General features: G+C 37.5%; 2 protein-coding genes and 1 pseudogene across 2 annotated transcripts; 1 reads left to right on the top strand and 2 right to left on the bottom strand.

The window, feature by feature from the left end:
• Positions 1-3938: 3938 nt before the first annotated feature.
• LOC139781858 (uncharacterized) lies at positions 3939-5955 on the bottom strand. The gene is made up of 3 exons (XM_071720748.1): positions 4861-5955; positions 4559-4813; positions 3939-4343 (listed from the first exon to the last, which is right to left on the bottom strand). Exons 1-3 carry the CDS (start codon positions 5953-5955, stop codon positions 3939-3941), a joined length of 1755 nt encoding a protein of 584 aa, XP_071576849.1.
• A 7126-nt stretch (positions 5956-13081) lies between these two features.
• Positions 13082-14087, top strand: LOC139781863 (putative nuclease HARBI1). Its single transcript, XM_071720749.1, has 2 exons — positions 13082-13278; positions 13383-14087. Exons 1-2 carry the CDS (start codon positions 13105-13107, stop codon positions 14028-14030), a joined length of 822 nt encoding a protein of 273 aa, XP_071576850.1. The 5' UTR covers positions 13082-13104; the 3' UTR covers positions 14031-14087.
• A 948-nt stretch (positions 14088-15035) lies between these two features.
• LOC139781859 (uncharacterized) lies at positions 15036-18090 on the bottom strand (annotated as a pseudogene).
• Positions 18091-18134: the final 44 nt, after the last annotated feature.

Below are 18134 nucleotides of genomic sequence, written 5' to 3' on the forward strand. Positions count from 1 at the left end.
AAAGAATGAATAACTCACTTTTCGAAAAGTGAAATTTCACTCCAATTAGACTGGCAGTATTTTCATTATTCTTAGGAGTAAATCTCACTCTTTTGGAGTGAGATTCCACTCCAATAGAGAGAAAGCTCGTGGATTTCACGTCAAATCGATGATCTCATCCACGTGGACTACAGTACCGTTCTTGAGCGGATTGTCCACTCGAATGTCCACGTGGATTCCACGATGCTGATCCACGTAGCAATAACGTGGATTTCACGTACTGTTTTTATCGGGAAAGCGCTATACTGCCCTTCCCCCCCGTCCGACCCCTCTTCCATCTCGTGCCTGTTGCCGTCACCTCTGTCCGTCGAATTGGGACAATAAAACCGCTCCGCGAAGTCGTGTTATAATTATTGGCCGGTTTTCGCGAGTTCCACCCCTCGTCATAGCACGTTTTGCCCCTCGTTAATTGCGCAATAATGCCCCCACTCGGCATGTTATGTTGCTGAAATATTGAAATATTCGGAAATGGTGCAGAAATATTTCGTTAACATTTCATTTGTAACTATGCATCTGAAATATTCAGGAAATGTACCTGCATCATGTTTTTTATAATATTGCATTAACAATATTTCTGAAATCTTTCAGAAGTTGTTTACAATATTTGTAAGTTTCTGTAATATTGCAAAAAATGTAGCAGATGCAATATTTCAGAAATATTTCTGAAACATTATAAAAGTAATATTTTGTTTGCATTGCACGAATAATATTTCTGTAACATATCAAACGCAACATTGCATTTAAAATATTTCTGAAAAATTTCTGAAAGATTGCGTAGGTAATGAAAAATTGAATTGCAGGCAGTGAATTTCTACAATATTGCAGAAGAAATATTGCAGATGTAATGGTTTAGAAACATTTCTGATACATGATAGAACTATTATTACGTTTACATTGAACGCGTTATATTTTTGAATGTTTCACATACAACATTGCATTTGTAATATTTCCGAAAAATTGCTGACAGACTTTAGAACTTATAAAAAATTAAATTTATTATTATTTAATATTGCATTTTATTGCATTTTTTCTCTTTTATTAAGAATTTTCTAATATTCCAAATTTTGTCATATGGCATTTTTAATATAAAATATATAATATTTAATAATATTTAATATAAAATAATATTCGACGCTGACTGGCAAAAAAGATTTATTCGTATATCTGTATTGTTAATATTGTTATGCGATAGCTTTATGCTCACCAAAATAAGCAAGTATAAGAAAGAAAGAAGCGTCAGAGTCAGAGGATCACCACTACCCTGTTCGATCATCGATGTCAAGCAACAAGGCGCCGCACAGTGGGGATGAGTACGCCATTTTTTTCAATATTCAATATCTAGAAAATAAGCAACTATAATAAAAAATATGTAAGAAGCAAAGTTGTAGGGCTTCTAAAAATGTATCTAAAAAAACACCTTTTTAAACCATTTGTTACAAGTCCATATAATAACGTAATAATAACAGCAAAAATGCCGAGTTCGACCATGACACCTTGGATCTGTCCCTTTTAGCTGCACTGACTGAACTAGTGTACACTGGTGTAGCTGCACTGACTGAACTGGTGTACACTGGTGCAATAAGCTAGAGTGAGACAAGTATAATATTTTATTTCACTCGAACTAACCAGTGTCCACCAGTTCAGCCAGTGCAGCTAAAAAAAATAGATCTTTTATTAATATGAGATTTAGATATCATCACTATTAAATACAAACCTGTAAGATAAGATGTTTTATCCGAAAAATTATACACACCACAATACAAATATATTTATCTATTTTATATCTATTTATATAAACGTTGTGCATTAAACCGTATGGCATTTTTATGGCAAAAATTATCGCCTGATAATTAATCTACACTGTGTACTCTTCCGAAATTATTCGATTTCAAGTGGTTTCTAGTAGGTTCCAAAGACTGCACGTTAATTTAAATGTTAAAAATCGATCCAAACAGAGTTTCGAAGAGATATTGTTTAAATTATTGTTCAGTAAGGTAAACAAATTTTAATCGTGTATCTCACATATTTAATAATAGTACTTTTTATAAGAATAGAGTTTCTTAGATTGTGTACTGTTTAGTTGTATTTTTCCTTGAAATATTTAGCAACAAAACAGAGATATGTCATACACATAAAAAGTTTGATAATACGTTTATGTTCACGTTTCTGTACAAGTACGAAATAAACGCGCTTATATTATTTCGGACCATAATATGAAGATTCAGTTTATATATAAGTTAGAAAATATATTCATTTCTTTTTATTGTATTAGTCGCAATTTCGAATTTTGGAAGCCTTCGTCCCACTGTGCGCCGGTATACTACTTGGATGGGTGACCGGCTGAGAGAGCGGATTTCTTCGGACAAATGCGCGGCGGCTATACGCACATAGCTTAATATATTTTTTTGTTCCGGTAACAAATTATTCATTTTTCACATATCAACAAATAGTTTTTGCGTCAGTAACAAAATTTTGTTTGCTAATACAAAACATTTTTCTCAGTGTAAAAATGTATTTGAATATTTCTGAAGTGTTTCTGCAATATTTCGTAGATATATTTCAGAAATATTTCAGAAATATTGCCGAAATCTTTCAGCAAAGTTGCATTTGAAATAATTATGCCGATTGAAACATTGCAGAAATGTTGCAGAAACGGTCGTGAAATATTTCTGAAATATTGATGAAAAGTGTAATATTTCAAATGGAATTTTGCAGAAATGTTTCTGAAATATTATATGCCGAGTGGGCCACTACCGGCGCGCCTCTTCGTCATTGCTCGCCGCTTCCGGTTCTCCGGTCCCCCGGGACCCGGCAGAGCCTGTCGACAACGGAAGGGGCGCAAATTTGTAAAACGCAGTTTTGCAACATGCTGTACTTCCGCGGCCGGTTGTCCCGTTGACGTTTTCGCCGGACTTTATTTACGCGCGTTTCGCGTTTCAGATTGATAATGTTGCTCCGGACTCACGCGGCTGATTAAAACACACCAGGTTGTGGAACGTATGCTATCCGAATGGGCGGAGATTTGTTGTGTCAATGTATGTATTAGACCGTTGTTTTATCCGTGCGAATTTCTTCTTCTTCTTATGACGCCATCTCCTTTCGAAGGTTGGCGATCCAAATGGCCAACATAGTTTAGATACTGCCATGCGAAAGATGTCCACCGAGGTACAACCAAACCATCTTCAGATGTCTTTCAGCCAGGAATTTTGGCGCCTGCCGATGGATCTCTTCCCCTGAATCTTGCCTTGGATGATCAGTCGCAGGAGTTCTTATCTTTCTCCTCGCATCAGGTGTCCTATATATCTCGTCTTTCTCTCCCTGATTGCCAACATGAGTTCCTTCTGTTTCTGCATACGGCTGAGGACTTCCTCATTGGTTATTTTGTTTACCCATGATATACGCAACATACGACGGTACAGATACATTCCGAAAGCATCTATTTTCCTTTCCGTACTTGGGTCAAGAGTCCAACTTTCGCAACCGTATAACAGGGTAGAGAATATGTAGCACCTGATCATACGGACCCTGAGATTCAAGCTTAAATCCGATCTCGTCTTCATACTCGTAAATGTTCTTCTAGCCTGCTCGATTCTTGATCTGATCTCCTTCTTAGGGTCATATAGACTGGTCATAATGGTTCCAAGATATTTGAAAAACGAGACTTGTTCCACAGTTGCCCCCTTAATAATTAGATGTGCATGCACATGTGTCCTTTGAGAAAACCATGGTTTTGGTTTTCGTAGTATTCATGAAGAGGCCAAAGCTTTCACTGTGTCGAACTATGCGGTCTATCATGTTTTGCAAGTCTTGCATGTTCTCTGCTAACACAACGGTATAGTCCGCATATTTGATATTATTAATCGTCCTGCCATTAATCCTAATTCCACCAGTAACTCCCCCTAGAGCTTCCTTGAAAATAGCCTCCGAGTATATATTGAATAGTAGTAGTGATAAGCACATCCTTGCCGCACTCCTTTCTTGATGAGAGTTGTTTCCGACGTTGCTGATTCCAGTCTAACTTCTGCGGTTTGTTGCCAGTAGAGGTTTGAGATTAAGCGTATTTCTTCACTGTCGATCCCAGTCGCTCTGAGGATCTCTATCATCTTATGATGTTTGACGCAGTCGAATGCTTTTCTATAGTCAATGAAGCATGCAAATACATTGATGTTCATGTCCCTGCATCTTTGTGTTAGTACGTTCAAGGAGAACAATGCTTCGCGGGTGCCAAGACCATTCCTGAATCCGAATTTGGGTTTCATCCTAGCTGGTATTCGCATTTCTTGAAGATCCGGGTGTGAATTATTCTAAGGAATATTTTTAGAACATGGGACATAAGACTAATCATGCGATAGTCATCACAGCGTGAGGCCTGAGTCTTTTTTGGAAGAGTAATGAATGTCGATTTCAACCAGTCGGCAGGGATATTACCTGATCTATAAATCGCATTGAAAAGTGCGATCAGTAGATCCAGTCCCTTTCCTTCTCGGTCGGCTATCAATTTGATGACTTCAGCATATACGTTGTCTGGGCCAGTGGCTTTTCCGTTCTTTTGAGCTTTTATTGCGTGGACAACCTCGTCCTTGGTAATTTCTGGACCGCTCTCATTTATGTTTTTGTCTACTTGCGGCGGCGTATTTTGTCTATCGTCATCAAAGAGCTCCTCCACGTATCTCTTCCATACTTGCAGTTTTGCTTCCACTCCCGTGATTATTTCGTTGTTAGCATCCCGTAGGGTTAGAACTTGATGTTTTCGGGCATTTCCCTTGTCATTTCCCTTATTTTTTTGTGCACATTGAACGCGTCATGTTTTTCTTGAAGTACTTCGATTTCCTTGCATTTCTCAGACATCCACTGTTCCTTTGCCTCTCTGCATTTTCTCCGGATCTTTCTATTGATTTCTTTGTATAGCAGAGGATTTGGCTTTTGTATCCTTCTTTCGGTCATGAGTTCCAAAATTTCCGTGGTCATCCACTCCTTTTTCCTTCCTACCTCGGGGAATCCAATGTCCTGAACCTGTATCTCCGTTATGGTGGTCTTTATCTTATCCCAGGTTCTTTCTATTTCCACTGTGGTTTGTTCCGGTCTCTGAATTTCTTTCAGTTCATCCTCGAGTCTGGAACTCACGTATGTTTGCATGTCTGGTTTCTGTAACTGTCTGATATCTATTTTTTGCGATGTTCTCGTCTTCTTGACTTTTGTAAGGCGTCGCATACGGAAGTCCATGACGACTGGGTTGTGATCACTGTTAATATCTGCACCAGGATATGTTTTTACTGTTTGCACATATTTCCTCAACTCCGTTCTTATTAGAATAAAATCAATTTGATTTCTTATGATTTTTCCTCTGACATCAGCAGGAGACTTCCAGGTGTATAATCTTCTAGGATGTTGTTTGAAGAACGTATTAGTGATAAGGAGATTATTTTCGGCACAAAACTGGACGAGTCTATCTCCCCTAGTATTTCTTTCACCCAGGCCATACTGTCCTACGGTGTCTTCTGCACCAGATCCGACTTTTGCATTGAAGTCACCAATGACCATGGTTAGCTCACCTCTCTTTGTGAGCCGCATAGCTTCCTCTATTTTGGAGTAGAAATCTTCCATTTCTGCATCCGTCTTGTCATTTGTTGGCGCATACACTTGTATAACATTCAGTGCTCGGTGCGAGGTTTGCAGTTTCAGCATCATAACTCGGTCATTTAAAGGTATAAACTCCGCAACTGATTCAGCAACTATATTATTTACAAGGATGGCCGTTCCATATCTATGGTTGGTAGCTGAGCCTCCAGAGTAGTATATGACACCGTTGCTTGTTTTCTGCATACCGGATCCAGGCCATCTAACTTCGCTGAGTCCTAATATATCGATGTTCAATCTGGACATTTCTGCTTCGACATTTGCCAGTTTTCCTGCCATGTATAAGCTGCGTACGTTCCAGGTGGCAATTCGTATTTTTGTGTTATATATTTTGATCTTGCATTTACTTTCATTATTCTTAGTGGTAGACGAACGGGGAGATTCTTTAGCACCCTCTCCTCACTTAAGAGGTGCCCCGGACTGAGGGCCGAATTTTTATTGTTTTCGTCAGCCATTAAGATGTTTTGGAAGAAATAGTGTAGTAAGGGTTCCGTTCCTTTTCTATACCGCAGTGCAGAAGCCGGGTTCGCTCACTATTGCTAGACGCCTTCCGGTGTTCAGTACTCTACCGCTCCCGCGCTACAGCCTGATTCTGATGAAACTGCTGCCTTTCATCAGTGCTAGATTTTTGGTCCGCCCCGAGTATTTCATTTCCTCGGTACCACCCATATCTGGGAGGCATTCCCCGATCCGCCACCTGGGGAGGCGCCCGATGGAGGATCTAGCAATCCCACACGGTATCGCCGATACCCCCTCTTCCTCCACGCATCCACCTGGAAAAAGCGGTGGTCGTGGAGGGCGAGTTCCCCATTTGGGAAGGAGGTTCGACTTGGTGACGTGCCCCAAAAATTCCGTGCGAATTTAGTTGCCGTTTTAATTTATTAAATTGTTGTGCAATGAAAAATATTGATTCTCCGCTCGGGCCGCACCCTTGATCGGCTTTGCGAATACTAATTAAATTGTTAGTCGAAATCATTGCGATTGTATATATCGCGCACGTTTATGAAAAATATATTTAATAACGATTGTGTTATTGTGATTAAATTGATTATCAATTTAATTATACGATTTTGCTGTTCTAGCTATGGTTGAGATTGCGTTTTAAGTCCGAAAGTAACGACGCAAAGCTTGCTAAGGCGAAGAATTGAACGTAAGATTCATTCTAATAATATTATTAGGCAATCAAGATGCAGTTCTGGCTGTTAACGGAGTTTTCCTTAATTTGAAAAATATTTTTCCTTTGCAAGAGAAACAGTTTAAAAAATCAAAAGCCCGTTTATAAAACAAGTAACTCGGATATTGAACTTTATGTAACATATCACTTTCTTCCGACGTCTCGACATTCCATGCACAATAGAGATTATTACAATTTTGGCAAAAGAGGGAAAGATACACACGTCAAGGAGCCGTGTATTTCGAAAATCGATCAGACGATCTCCCCGCGTGTGTCTCTACCCTGCTCTACCCCGTTGTTTCTAACGGTGGAAAAAGGTTTGCTTGTCAAGTGGCGCGGCGCCCGATGAAAATCGCAGGATCGATGATGAGCGAATATGCATTAGGGCTAGGGTGTAACGCGACGCGACGCAACGCCCGATTACGTATGCAGCGACGCGACACGCGCGTAATTCCGTCGACGACGTGCTATACCGGCGTGGCGCGAACGCCGTCAAATCGACCGCGCGACTTTGCGCGGCGGCCGAACATGTCGAGATTGTGCGTCGCATTGTATTCGCCACGGCGGAGCCGGCAGAGATTGTCGACTCTGTGCAGACCGCGCTTAACGCGACGATGCCACATATCGGACGAGCGGGCTAATTGTTTTACAGCGAGACTGGACGAGATTACCCTCGCCCTCCCCCCGATATCCGGCCCGCACTTGACGCAATACCGCAATCAGTGTGTCGTTGTACCGCCCGGAAATCGTGCCGCGAATGTGATTGTCGCACGTCCGCGGATAATCGTCAATCGACAATTTGATGTTTGCTCTCTAATAATGCGCGTTGTGATGCTGTTTTGCATCATCGCGACATACGGCACACGGCCGATCTCCGCCAAACGCTTCGAGCAACTTTTCGCAAAGAATATTATATATGACGCGAAAAAGAATCGAGCTTCGAAACGTTCTACATGATTAATTAATCATTTATTGGTCTTCATTCTTTAAGAGATAGCAATGTTCGTCCTCGACATTGCGTGAATAGCTGAGAATGCGAGCGAAGTTCCTGACATTTCACTTCCCACTCGGCATGTTATGTTGCTGAAATATTGAAATATTCGGAAATGGTGCAGAAATATTTCGTTAACATTTCATTTGTAACTATGCATCTGAAATATTTCAGAAATGTACCTGCATCATGTTTTTTATAATATTGCATTAACAATATTTCTGAAATCTTTTAGAAAGTTGTTTACAATATTTGTAAGTTTCTGTAATATTGCAAAAAAATGTAGCAGATGCAATATTTCAGAAATATTTCTGAAACATTATAAAAGTAATATTACGTTTGCATTGCACGAATAATATTTCTGTAACATATCAAACGCAACATTGCATTTAAAATATTTCTGAAAAATTTCTGAAAGATTGCGTAGATAATGAAAAATTGAATTGCAGGCAGTGAATTTCTACAATATTGCAGAAGAAATATTGCAGATGTAATGGTTTAGAAACATTTCTGATACATGATAAAACTATTATTACGTTTACATTACACGCGTTATATTTTTGAATGTTTCACATACAACATTGCATTTGTAATATTTCCGAAAAATTGCTGACAGACTTTAGAACTTATAAAAATTAAATTTATTATTATAATTATTGCATTTTTTCTCTTTTATTAAGAATTTTTTAATATTCCAAATTTTGTCATATGGCATTTTAATATAAAATATAATATTTAATAATATTTAATATAAAATAATATTCGACGCTGACTGGCAAAAAAGATTTATTCGTATATCTGTATTGTTTATTTTTATGCGATAGCTTTATGCTTACCAAAATAAGCAAGTATAAGAAAGAAAGAAGCGCCAGAGTCAGAGGATCACCACTACCCTGTTCGATCATCGATGTCAAGCAACAAGGCGCCGGTATACTACTTGGATGGGTGACCGGCTGAGAGAGTGGATTTCTTCGGACAAATGCGCGGCGGCTATACGCACATGGCTTAATATACTTTTTTTTGTCCTGGTAATAAAATATTTCATTTTTCACATATCAACAAATAGTTTTTGCGTCAGTAACAAAATTTTGTTTGCTAATACAAAACATTTTTCTCAGTGTAAAATGTATTTAAAATATCTCTGAAGTGTTTCTGCAATATTTCGTAGATATATTTCAGAAATATTTCAGAAATATTGCCGAAAATCTTTCAGCAAAGTTGCATTTGAAATAATTGTGCCGATTGAAACATTGCAGAAATGTTGCAGAAACGGTCGTGAAATATTTCTGAAATATTGATGAAAGGTGTAATATTTCAAATGGAATTTTGCAGAAATGTTTCTGAAATATTACATGCCGAGTGGGTTATAGCGTTTTTCATTGGCAGAACTGGTGCGCACTGAGTGCGCACTAACCGCGGACTGTGCGTTCTATTGGGGATTTTAGTGCGCACGAAGATCGTGCGCTCTGTTTCATTGGTAATCTAGTGCCGAATTTCCGTAGTCCAAGCGTAGAGAACCTTCTTTTCCGGCAGCGGAGGTAACACGATGTAGGGATACGAAATCTCCAGATAAGCACGAAGCAATTCAAATTCAGTATATCGCCGGCACGATTACGGTGTTCTTCTTCTTCTTCTTGAGACCCAATGGATTTCCGACTCGCATGAGTCAAAGTACCACAGTGCTTAAATCTCTAGAGGAGCCTCTAGTTGGGTCGGAGGCGCCCTCTCGGTAGTTCGATATTCCAATGTAGCTTTATCTCAAGTTACCCTATGGGTACTTTTTATATTCAAGTTTCCCATCAAGTATTCCACAGAAATGGTGCAAATAAATGATCCTTTAAGCAATCCTTCAGTTAATAATGATCATCGTTCAAAGAGTTAATTATCACTTTATAATTTTAAATCTATCGCATATTTAAATTACGGTCAAACACTACTGATAAGTAGCTCGCAAATTCATAGTAGTTAATTATCGCTTTTTTAAACTTTTAAATCCATCGCATATTTAAATTAAGGACAAACACCACTAATAAGTAGTTTCAGAGTATTTCCTTAAATATATCCATAAAAAAATAGATTATGATAAGCACGACTAGAACGTATGGTCGGCATCCCAGGCGTCCCCCCCGGACCTTTAAGGGACACCTAGGAGGGGTCCAATACTCAATATATAACAAGTCCTGACTCATGAAGAATTCGCAAACTTAAATGGCGGATACAGCCCAAAACTCATTTATAACCGTTACAATCACACGGCTATTCAAATTCATATTATAAATATTATAAGGAAAACTATTATATATAATATTTTTCCTTAACTCGCTTTAAACGTATTTCAAATTACGGTCAAACACCACGGTATTTCAAAATCAATACAAAGTTTGCAATCTCACTTAGCAAGTACAGTCCGAAGCTCACTCGTAAAACGTTACCGTATTGTATATCAAAATAAATGATTATATATATATAGCCAACCTTAACCCTTAGCTTTCCCGATGAATTATCGCAAAAGACTATATTAACATCACTCGAAACTGAGAATCTATATCTTCATACATCATACAAGAGAACGCATCTTTAAACGAGATCCCGTTATCTCCATACCATATACTCAAGTAGTTGAAATCAGACACTGTTTAAAGAACGACTGAAACGCGTGGTCGACATCCCAAGCGTCTCCCCCGGGATAGGGACGCCCAAGAGGGTCGATTAACGCTCATTAAACAACATAGACAAGTCGCATAATCTCTTAGCTTCCCAACATCGCAGGATTAATAAATTTATAGATATTAAGCTAAATATTAAGAATTACATGTATTAATGAACCAGAATAAAGAGGAACGTAGGTACTACCAGAATACTATACAAAGGATTCCACCATCAATGAAAACATCGCCATCATTTCGAGGCATGTTCCATTGACTGGAATCCACACACAACTCGAGAATAACACGAGCTGAACAATGGCCATAGATCGTAAACATCAGAAAAACACCCAAACACAAATCGACATAAACATTAGAGGCAAATACCTCATTTCAAACGAAATAGCAATGTGAATCGTTCCTAAAATATTTCTACATATACAAGAAAATTAAATAGGAATAAATTCTCAAGATTTAACGAAAATACGCTCCTTCTTACACAGATCGTACGTTCTTACAAAATGTATTCAAGCAAATCGTAACGATTTTGCTCAAAAAGGTACACTCATATACGGCGCATGGAAACGCTACGTTGATATAAATTTAACTTATAAACTAAACAAAAACATAGATTCGAGCATATAAGTGCAAAACAAGGCCAAAGATCCTATCAGTTACAAGTTATTTCGATTTATAATTATATAGTTAAAGGGGAAAGTCATTCTCTTTATATAGTTCAATAAAGATACTATCTTTCACAAAGAATATATCTTCCTGCACCAGGAAAAATAACGATTTTGCTCAAAAAGATACACTCATACACGGCGTATGACGCTACGCTCGCTGAAATAAACTTACTTACAAACTAAACAAAAAACATGGACTCGCGCATATAAATGTAAAGCAAGGCCAAAATCAGTTACAAAGATTATTTCGATTTATAATTATAACATTAAGGGAAAGTCTTTCTCTTTACATAGTTCGATAAAGATACTATCTTTCACAAAATATATCTTCCTGCACCAGGAAACAGATTCACGAGTCAGGCTAATCGCCCATAAGGTACTTATCGTAAATTGCACCAAGTCACGTGAACACAGAATGCTCCACTAAAGGAAGTCCGTCCGTTATTTCGTTCGTTCTTCCACTTGAAAGGACTCCCAATCATTTTATAATACAGATCTAATACTATAAATAAACACTCTAATCACAAAAGGAGGGAGCCCGCCACAAGATCTCTTCATAAGTCTCCGAATGTAAGGCACATGAGCCGGCGTCCGGTACGGACTCCCGATTACGGTGTTACTGCCGTTTCGCGTACGCGCGTATGCGCGCGTTGTCGCACCTTACCTCGCGACAGCGTGCGGCTCGTGCAAACGCCTCGTGTGAACAGGCTCCTTGATCTCAGTATCAGCTCCCTGCCGTCCCTGCCGTCAATATATATAGGTTAACCTGTATGTAAACACTCACGTAAACGTAGTAAAGTAAACAGTAAAATAAGTAACAGTAATATATAAAATAAGATAATTATAGGATAATTACATAAAACAATTACCTTGAATTAATCGTCGCGTCGCGTATAAAGAGTCACGGTCGGTCTCGCTCCGCGCGTACTACCGTATTTTTTTTTTTTTTTTGTTAGATCCCTCGGATGAGGAAAATTAAGTGCCTTCAGCACCACCTTAGGGCTATATGACACTGTGTATATGTATGAGTGTACATGTAACTGTGTGTTTATGTCCGCGATGTAGTGAACTCGGTATGCCGTAGGTGCGTTAGGCCCAAGGAATTGCGCGGATCACTTCCCCCTGCGGCCGCGTACTACCGTAAAGCCCCTTGCACAATGCCAGGCAACAGGCAATAGGAACAGGGAATAGAAATTAGAAATCATGTATAAATGCAGAATAAACAGTGACACAGGCAATAGACACAGAGTTTCCGTCACGTTGAAAATTCTGTGTCTATTGCCTGTTGCCAACCAATCATAGCATTCGAATTTTTTAGGTTGTAATTAACGATTTTTTGGTTATTTCCTGTTCCTATTGCCTGTTGCCTGGCATTGTGCAAGGGGCTTATCTCTCGAGATAGGTTAACTGATGTGTTGACAGCGCGCTAAACGCACTATCTGCACTCGCGCAGTACACACACGTATACATATATGCATATCGAAACTGGCGATACTAGCATCGCCCTGGTGTCGAAAAAGTGAAAAGGACGCGATTCCAGCCAATGAAATGATGGCATGGCATGGCATGAGAGACGGTCGACGTAGAAGAAAGTATCTTAAAAATAAATTTTTCACATTTGGACTTTGCGTCGCAATATCTCCGCTCGTAGGGCACGTAGCGGAATATTATAAGAGAAACCCCCCCCCCTAATTCGACCCCAAGCTATCGATCAAGCCTACTTAGAACTTGATCCGTTCACTCGTTATCAAGATCTCAACATCTCGAGTACTCGCAACTCGTCGCGTCGCGTAAAAGAGTCACGGTCGGCCCTCGCTCCGCGTGTACTTGGCGCGAGACACTGCCGTGTCTCTTGATGTGTATATGTTTGTATATACAGTTGTTCAATGTTATTCAATAACTCATAACAAATGTTAAAAACGATTTGAAAATATGTATAGGTTTGCTGGAAATAAAGTGTACCTGAGAGACGTCGCACAGAGATTTGGAGTGTGTCCTACTACAACTTACCGACAAAATAACAGAGTCATGAATTTCTTATGCGATATAGCTGGGAACATAATCAAATTTTCGGACAAAGAAAATGCTGCAAATGAATTCTTTGAAGTATGTACATCTGTGATTATTGCGCTTAATATATATTATTGTTTATACATTATGTAAAAGAATTACATAGTAAGTTATTTATTAATGTATGTATAACATCTAAGATTGCAGGTTTTCCTAAAGTGCTTGGCTGCATCGATGGCACATTTATTAAAGTGCAAACACCAGCACATAAAATCAAATCAACGTACGTGAACAGGCATGACATCCCTTCAATCACATTACAGGGTATATGCGATGCCCGTAAGAGATTTGTCGATGCATTTACAGGAATCCCCTCAAAGATTCACGACGCACGTGTTCTGAAATTATCAGATGTACATGAGGCGTTGCCAGGACTATGCGAAGGCAATAAATATCATATACTAGGAGATGGAGCCTATCCTATACGAGAATGGCTAATCGTTCCATATAAAGATTATGGAAATCTTTCCGAAAGGCAGAAGTTGTTCAACAAAAAATTTTATGCTACACGGGTATTAATTGAAAATGCATTCGGTCTGCTAAAAGGCCGTTTTCGACAGCTCATTGAAGTAGATATGCATAATATCGATAAAATTTCAAAATTTATCATTTCTTGTTGTGTATTGCATAATTTATATATTGACAACAACGACGATTTTAATTTTCCAATCGAATTAGAACATAATGTGGATGAGCCTTATAACGAAGAAAGACGGGAGCAGGAAGCTCTTCTACGTAGATTGGGAGAAATCAAGCGAAACCAACTTCTGGAGAGATTATTTCCTTGAAATAAACAAACATATGTATAGTTGTATTTCATAATAAAATATTATATTTAAACACAATATATATTTTTATAAACGCCTCACGTTTTCATAATCTTAATAAATCAGACTCTTTTTATCACAATGAATACATATATAATAAAATAATAAAGCTTTATAAAATAAAAATTATAAAAAAATAAAAACACATTTTTGCAGTACTGCATTACGATAGAAAAAAAAACGGACCAGAACTTCTTACAAATGTAGGTAAAGTATAAAACTATCTAGCGTAGACTAAATTGCAACAAGCCTTCGCACCAACTTCCTTATCCCAACCAACAGACAATGATTTGTAAAAGTTTAACGTTTTTTGAATGAATATTTATTTGAATATTTGTTTAAAAAATATTATCTGTTGGTTGGGATTGCGCTTCCACTTTGTCTTTAGGCCTGTTCATTTTCGCTACACTTTTGAACTAGTGCAATAAATTAGAATGAAAGAAAATATATTTGTTTCATTCTAACTTATTGCATTAGTTCAGAAGTGCAGCGAAAACAAACAGGCCTTTTATTTAATACAAATACTTAAAAAATAATCTTTCGAAAAAATGTGCCTTAATGCGGCTATTAATAATACAATCTGAAAACTAAAAATTAACTTTTTCTATAATTTAACACGTTTTGTGTTATAAAATAATAATTAATAAATGAAAAAATTTGTTTACAGTCAACTACTATGTTAAATACTTTTCCAGGTTTTTGAGTTTTCGCCGCGTAGAGTTGCTTGATTGCCGTCTTGCAAACATTGCTCATTGTTTGCTTTTTATCAGGATTGGCTCTCTAATACTGAAAAACTATATAGTTTTGTTATACTAGCATCAGAGAGCCTGCCCTGATAAAGCAAAGTACAATGTTTGCAAAACGTCGACGATTAAGCAACTTTATGCACGATGATAACCTGGAAACCTGGAAAAGAGTAAATAAGAAAACCACAGAAGCCTTTAACTTTTAATGTTATTCTATATACTAATCGCTTTCTTTCTTGTTGAACAATTCCCTCAAAAGTTGTAGTTTTCTCCTGGTGTCTCCTTTCCTTTGCCTCCTCCTTTTGTTTAAATAATTCAAATTTTCTTTCTTCATTGCTCAATTTATGATTTCTTTGTGGAGGAGAATCTTTGACATTTCCTTGTCGTCAATAATATTTGAGTCCTGATTTGAGTCTGAGATGATTTCGAGTAGAGGCCCTTTTTGGGTATTTCACAGACTTTGCACTTTGAAGTACTTCTGGCTCGATGCTATCATCAGCCTGACTAATTTCTCTTAACTCTTCTTCAAACGGTACTTCTTCTCGTGAACTGCCTAATTTACGGTTATTTTCTATCGCTTTTTTTTTTCGTTTCAGAACCGTTTTATAACGATTTTCGACTTGTAGTGGTGTTTTCGAGATATTCAAATTTTCATGCAATTCTTTTGAAATCTCTGCCCACATTGTCTTCTTCGTTTTAAATTTTTTCATTGGGCCTATTTGAGAAAGGTATATTTTATATTTATCTAGGATAAATACAGTTGCTGAATCAGTCCATGAATCTGAAAATAGTTGCACATATTATTTGAGAAATACAAAACATGAATGTCAAAGGAATAAGATATGTAAAGTGTAAAAAAGCCTATGTTTGTATTGACGTATGGGAACAAGTGTCGCAAAAATCGGAAAAAGCAAATCTGTAAAATTGTGTGTTGAGTGTAACCGGATGGATACTACATTTGTGATTTCCATTTCTTTCTCGTATTAACCCAGGAAAGTGATGACTATAGTACACACCACCATGTATACTACATATATATGTGTATTGAAATATATTTACCTATTGACTTCTGACTATTACTGTCTTCGGATAGTGCTGAACTGAAGTCAAACTCATTTTCTTTGTCGGTGCACTGTTTATCTCGACGATTCTGACTCTCATTAATGTTCACGTTGTATATTAATATTTCTCTAAATAAAAAAATGCATATCATTGTAAAGGTATATACAAAAAGTATGGACATTTTATAGTCATTCTATTAAGTTATTCTTGGCATAAAACAAACAAGTACGAGCGAAAATCTATTTTCAATAACATTACCTATCTCCTTGCAGCCGATATATTTCCCTTAGTAAGTTCTCTTCGCCGCCATCGGTTATTGTATACAATCCATTTTGGATTAACAGTTTCACGTACTGGATAGTATATGAATCATCATCTGAAATAAGTTAATAGAGACATCGTTCAATAATGTATTAATTATCATACGGTGTAACAATATAAAGAACTATTTTTAGATGGAAATAGATTGACCTCGAATTGGTATAGAAAACCAACGTTCTCCGGCCGTTACACGAATTATTTCTCTAGCCATCCATTGAAATATAAAGTGAATACAATTACGAGCTTAGTCGATCATGCTGTTCTATTGTCTGATGCTCGCTACCATGATTCAAACATCAATTTAGTCAAAAAAATTTTGGTGAATAACTCCTTCCCAATGGATCTCATTAATAAGCACATCAACAATAGAATTAAGCAGCTGCGACACAAACCAGATATTGCTAGCTCGCCGGTTCATTTGATCCTCGACGTTGCGTGGTACTACCATATGTTAAAGATCTTGGCGGGACTATAAGTCGCACACTCAATAATGTTGGTATTACTACAGTTTATACTGTCCCCAAAAAATTAGATACTATCATAAAGAAGGGCAAGGATCGTCTCGATAAAAACCAGTCTACTGAGGTAGTTTATAGAATCAACTGTAACGATTGTTGTGCTTCCTATATTGGTCAAACGAAGCGATACTTGAAAACGCGCGTCACGGAACATTTCAATGATATTAAAAAGATTGATCATCAGCATTCCGTGGTCAGCAAGCACCGCGTTTCTCTCGGCCACGAATTTAAATGGTCTGAAGTTGAGATACTTCATAAAGAAAAAAATACTAAAAAAAGAGAAATCGCTGAAATGTTTCTAATCAAGAAATATTCTGATACCATTAATTTACAGAAAGATACGGATAACTTGAACCCTATTTATGACAACGTCATCTCTTGTTTATAGTTTGTATTTTGGTTACCCGCTCTGTCACCTTTCGATCTGTTCTCAACTACATGACGCGATATGTTCAGTTCGTTTCCGACGTCCATCGCATAAACATGTAATTGCTGTGCCGTTCTGACGATACTTCGTTAACTCAGCGAGCATGATACGAACCGGTGCCTTTGGAAAACTTTCTCTGTGTAACTAAGTTTTTTCTTTGTTCGTGTTCCTTTTTACTTTTTTTGACAACTTACTGACGAATATATTTTTTAGCACTCTGTGACTTTTCTATCAAAATTTCATGAACAGTTGACTGAGAATTGTTTGATAATGGCGCTTTTTCCTCATCAGGTATTTTTAAGTGTTACTCACGATTTAAATTCCGTACATATTTTTACCCGCTGTATTGACGCTGCGATTTTATAATTGTTTGTTGTTAGATTACTTGAGAAGGACCCGAAGCTTGGGTCGAAACGTCGTGTAATTTTGAAAATTTTGGCCAATTATAGTCGATTAAATATACGCACCTTTTATTTTTAGCTGCTTTTCTTTTACGAAGCAAAAACTGACACGAATTGACACACTTGAACACAGTGTATTATTTTGATGTCTGATGTGTTTGAACAGACATATAAATATGTTTTACGTATGTTGTATGTGCTTTATAAAAGAAAAGCAGTCTTTATAACAAATTTTTTCCATAGTTAGGTTATGAGATTGGCAGAATCGGTAGAATGTATACTTACTCTGTAATTTTTCATATAATTCTTCTTCACCATCTTCAAGTGTTAATTCTAAATTATTCGTGTTTATTTTTAATTTTATTGAATATAAAGCTCTTGAAGTATTCATTTTGAAAGTAAACTTTTATGTTTTGTCGAGGCAGGTTAAGCAAGTTAAGGAGCCGAAAAAATGCGCACTCATGTTACGCACTCACCAAGCCGCGAGTGTTTCAGTGGGCATGCAAGAATTAAACTTGCACTAGCGGTACACTCGAGCAGTACCATCCCGCTCTCTATGAGTTCGCAGTGCGCACTCAGTTCTGCCCAAT

This window comes from Temnothorax nylanderi, unplaced genomic scaffold (genome assembly GCF_030848795.1).
Source record: "Temnothorax nylanderi isolate EJ_2023f unplaced genomic scaffold, tnyl_v1.0 TNYL_tig0369_pilon, whole genome shotgun sequence".
NCBI classification, from domain to species: domain Eukaryota; kingdom Metazoa; phylum Arthropoda; class Insecta; order Hymenoptera; family Formicidae; genus Temnothorax; species Temnothorax nylanderi.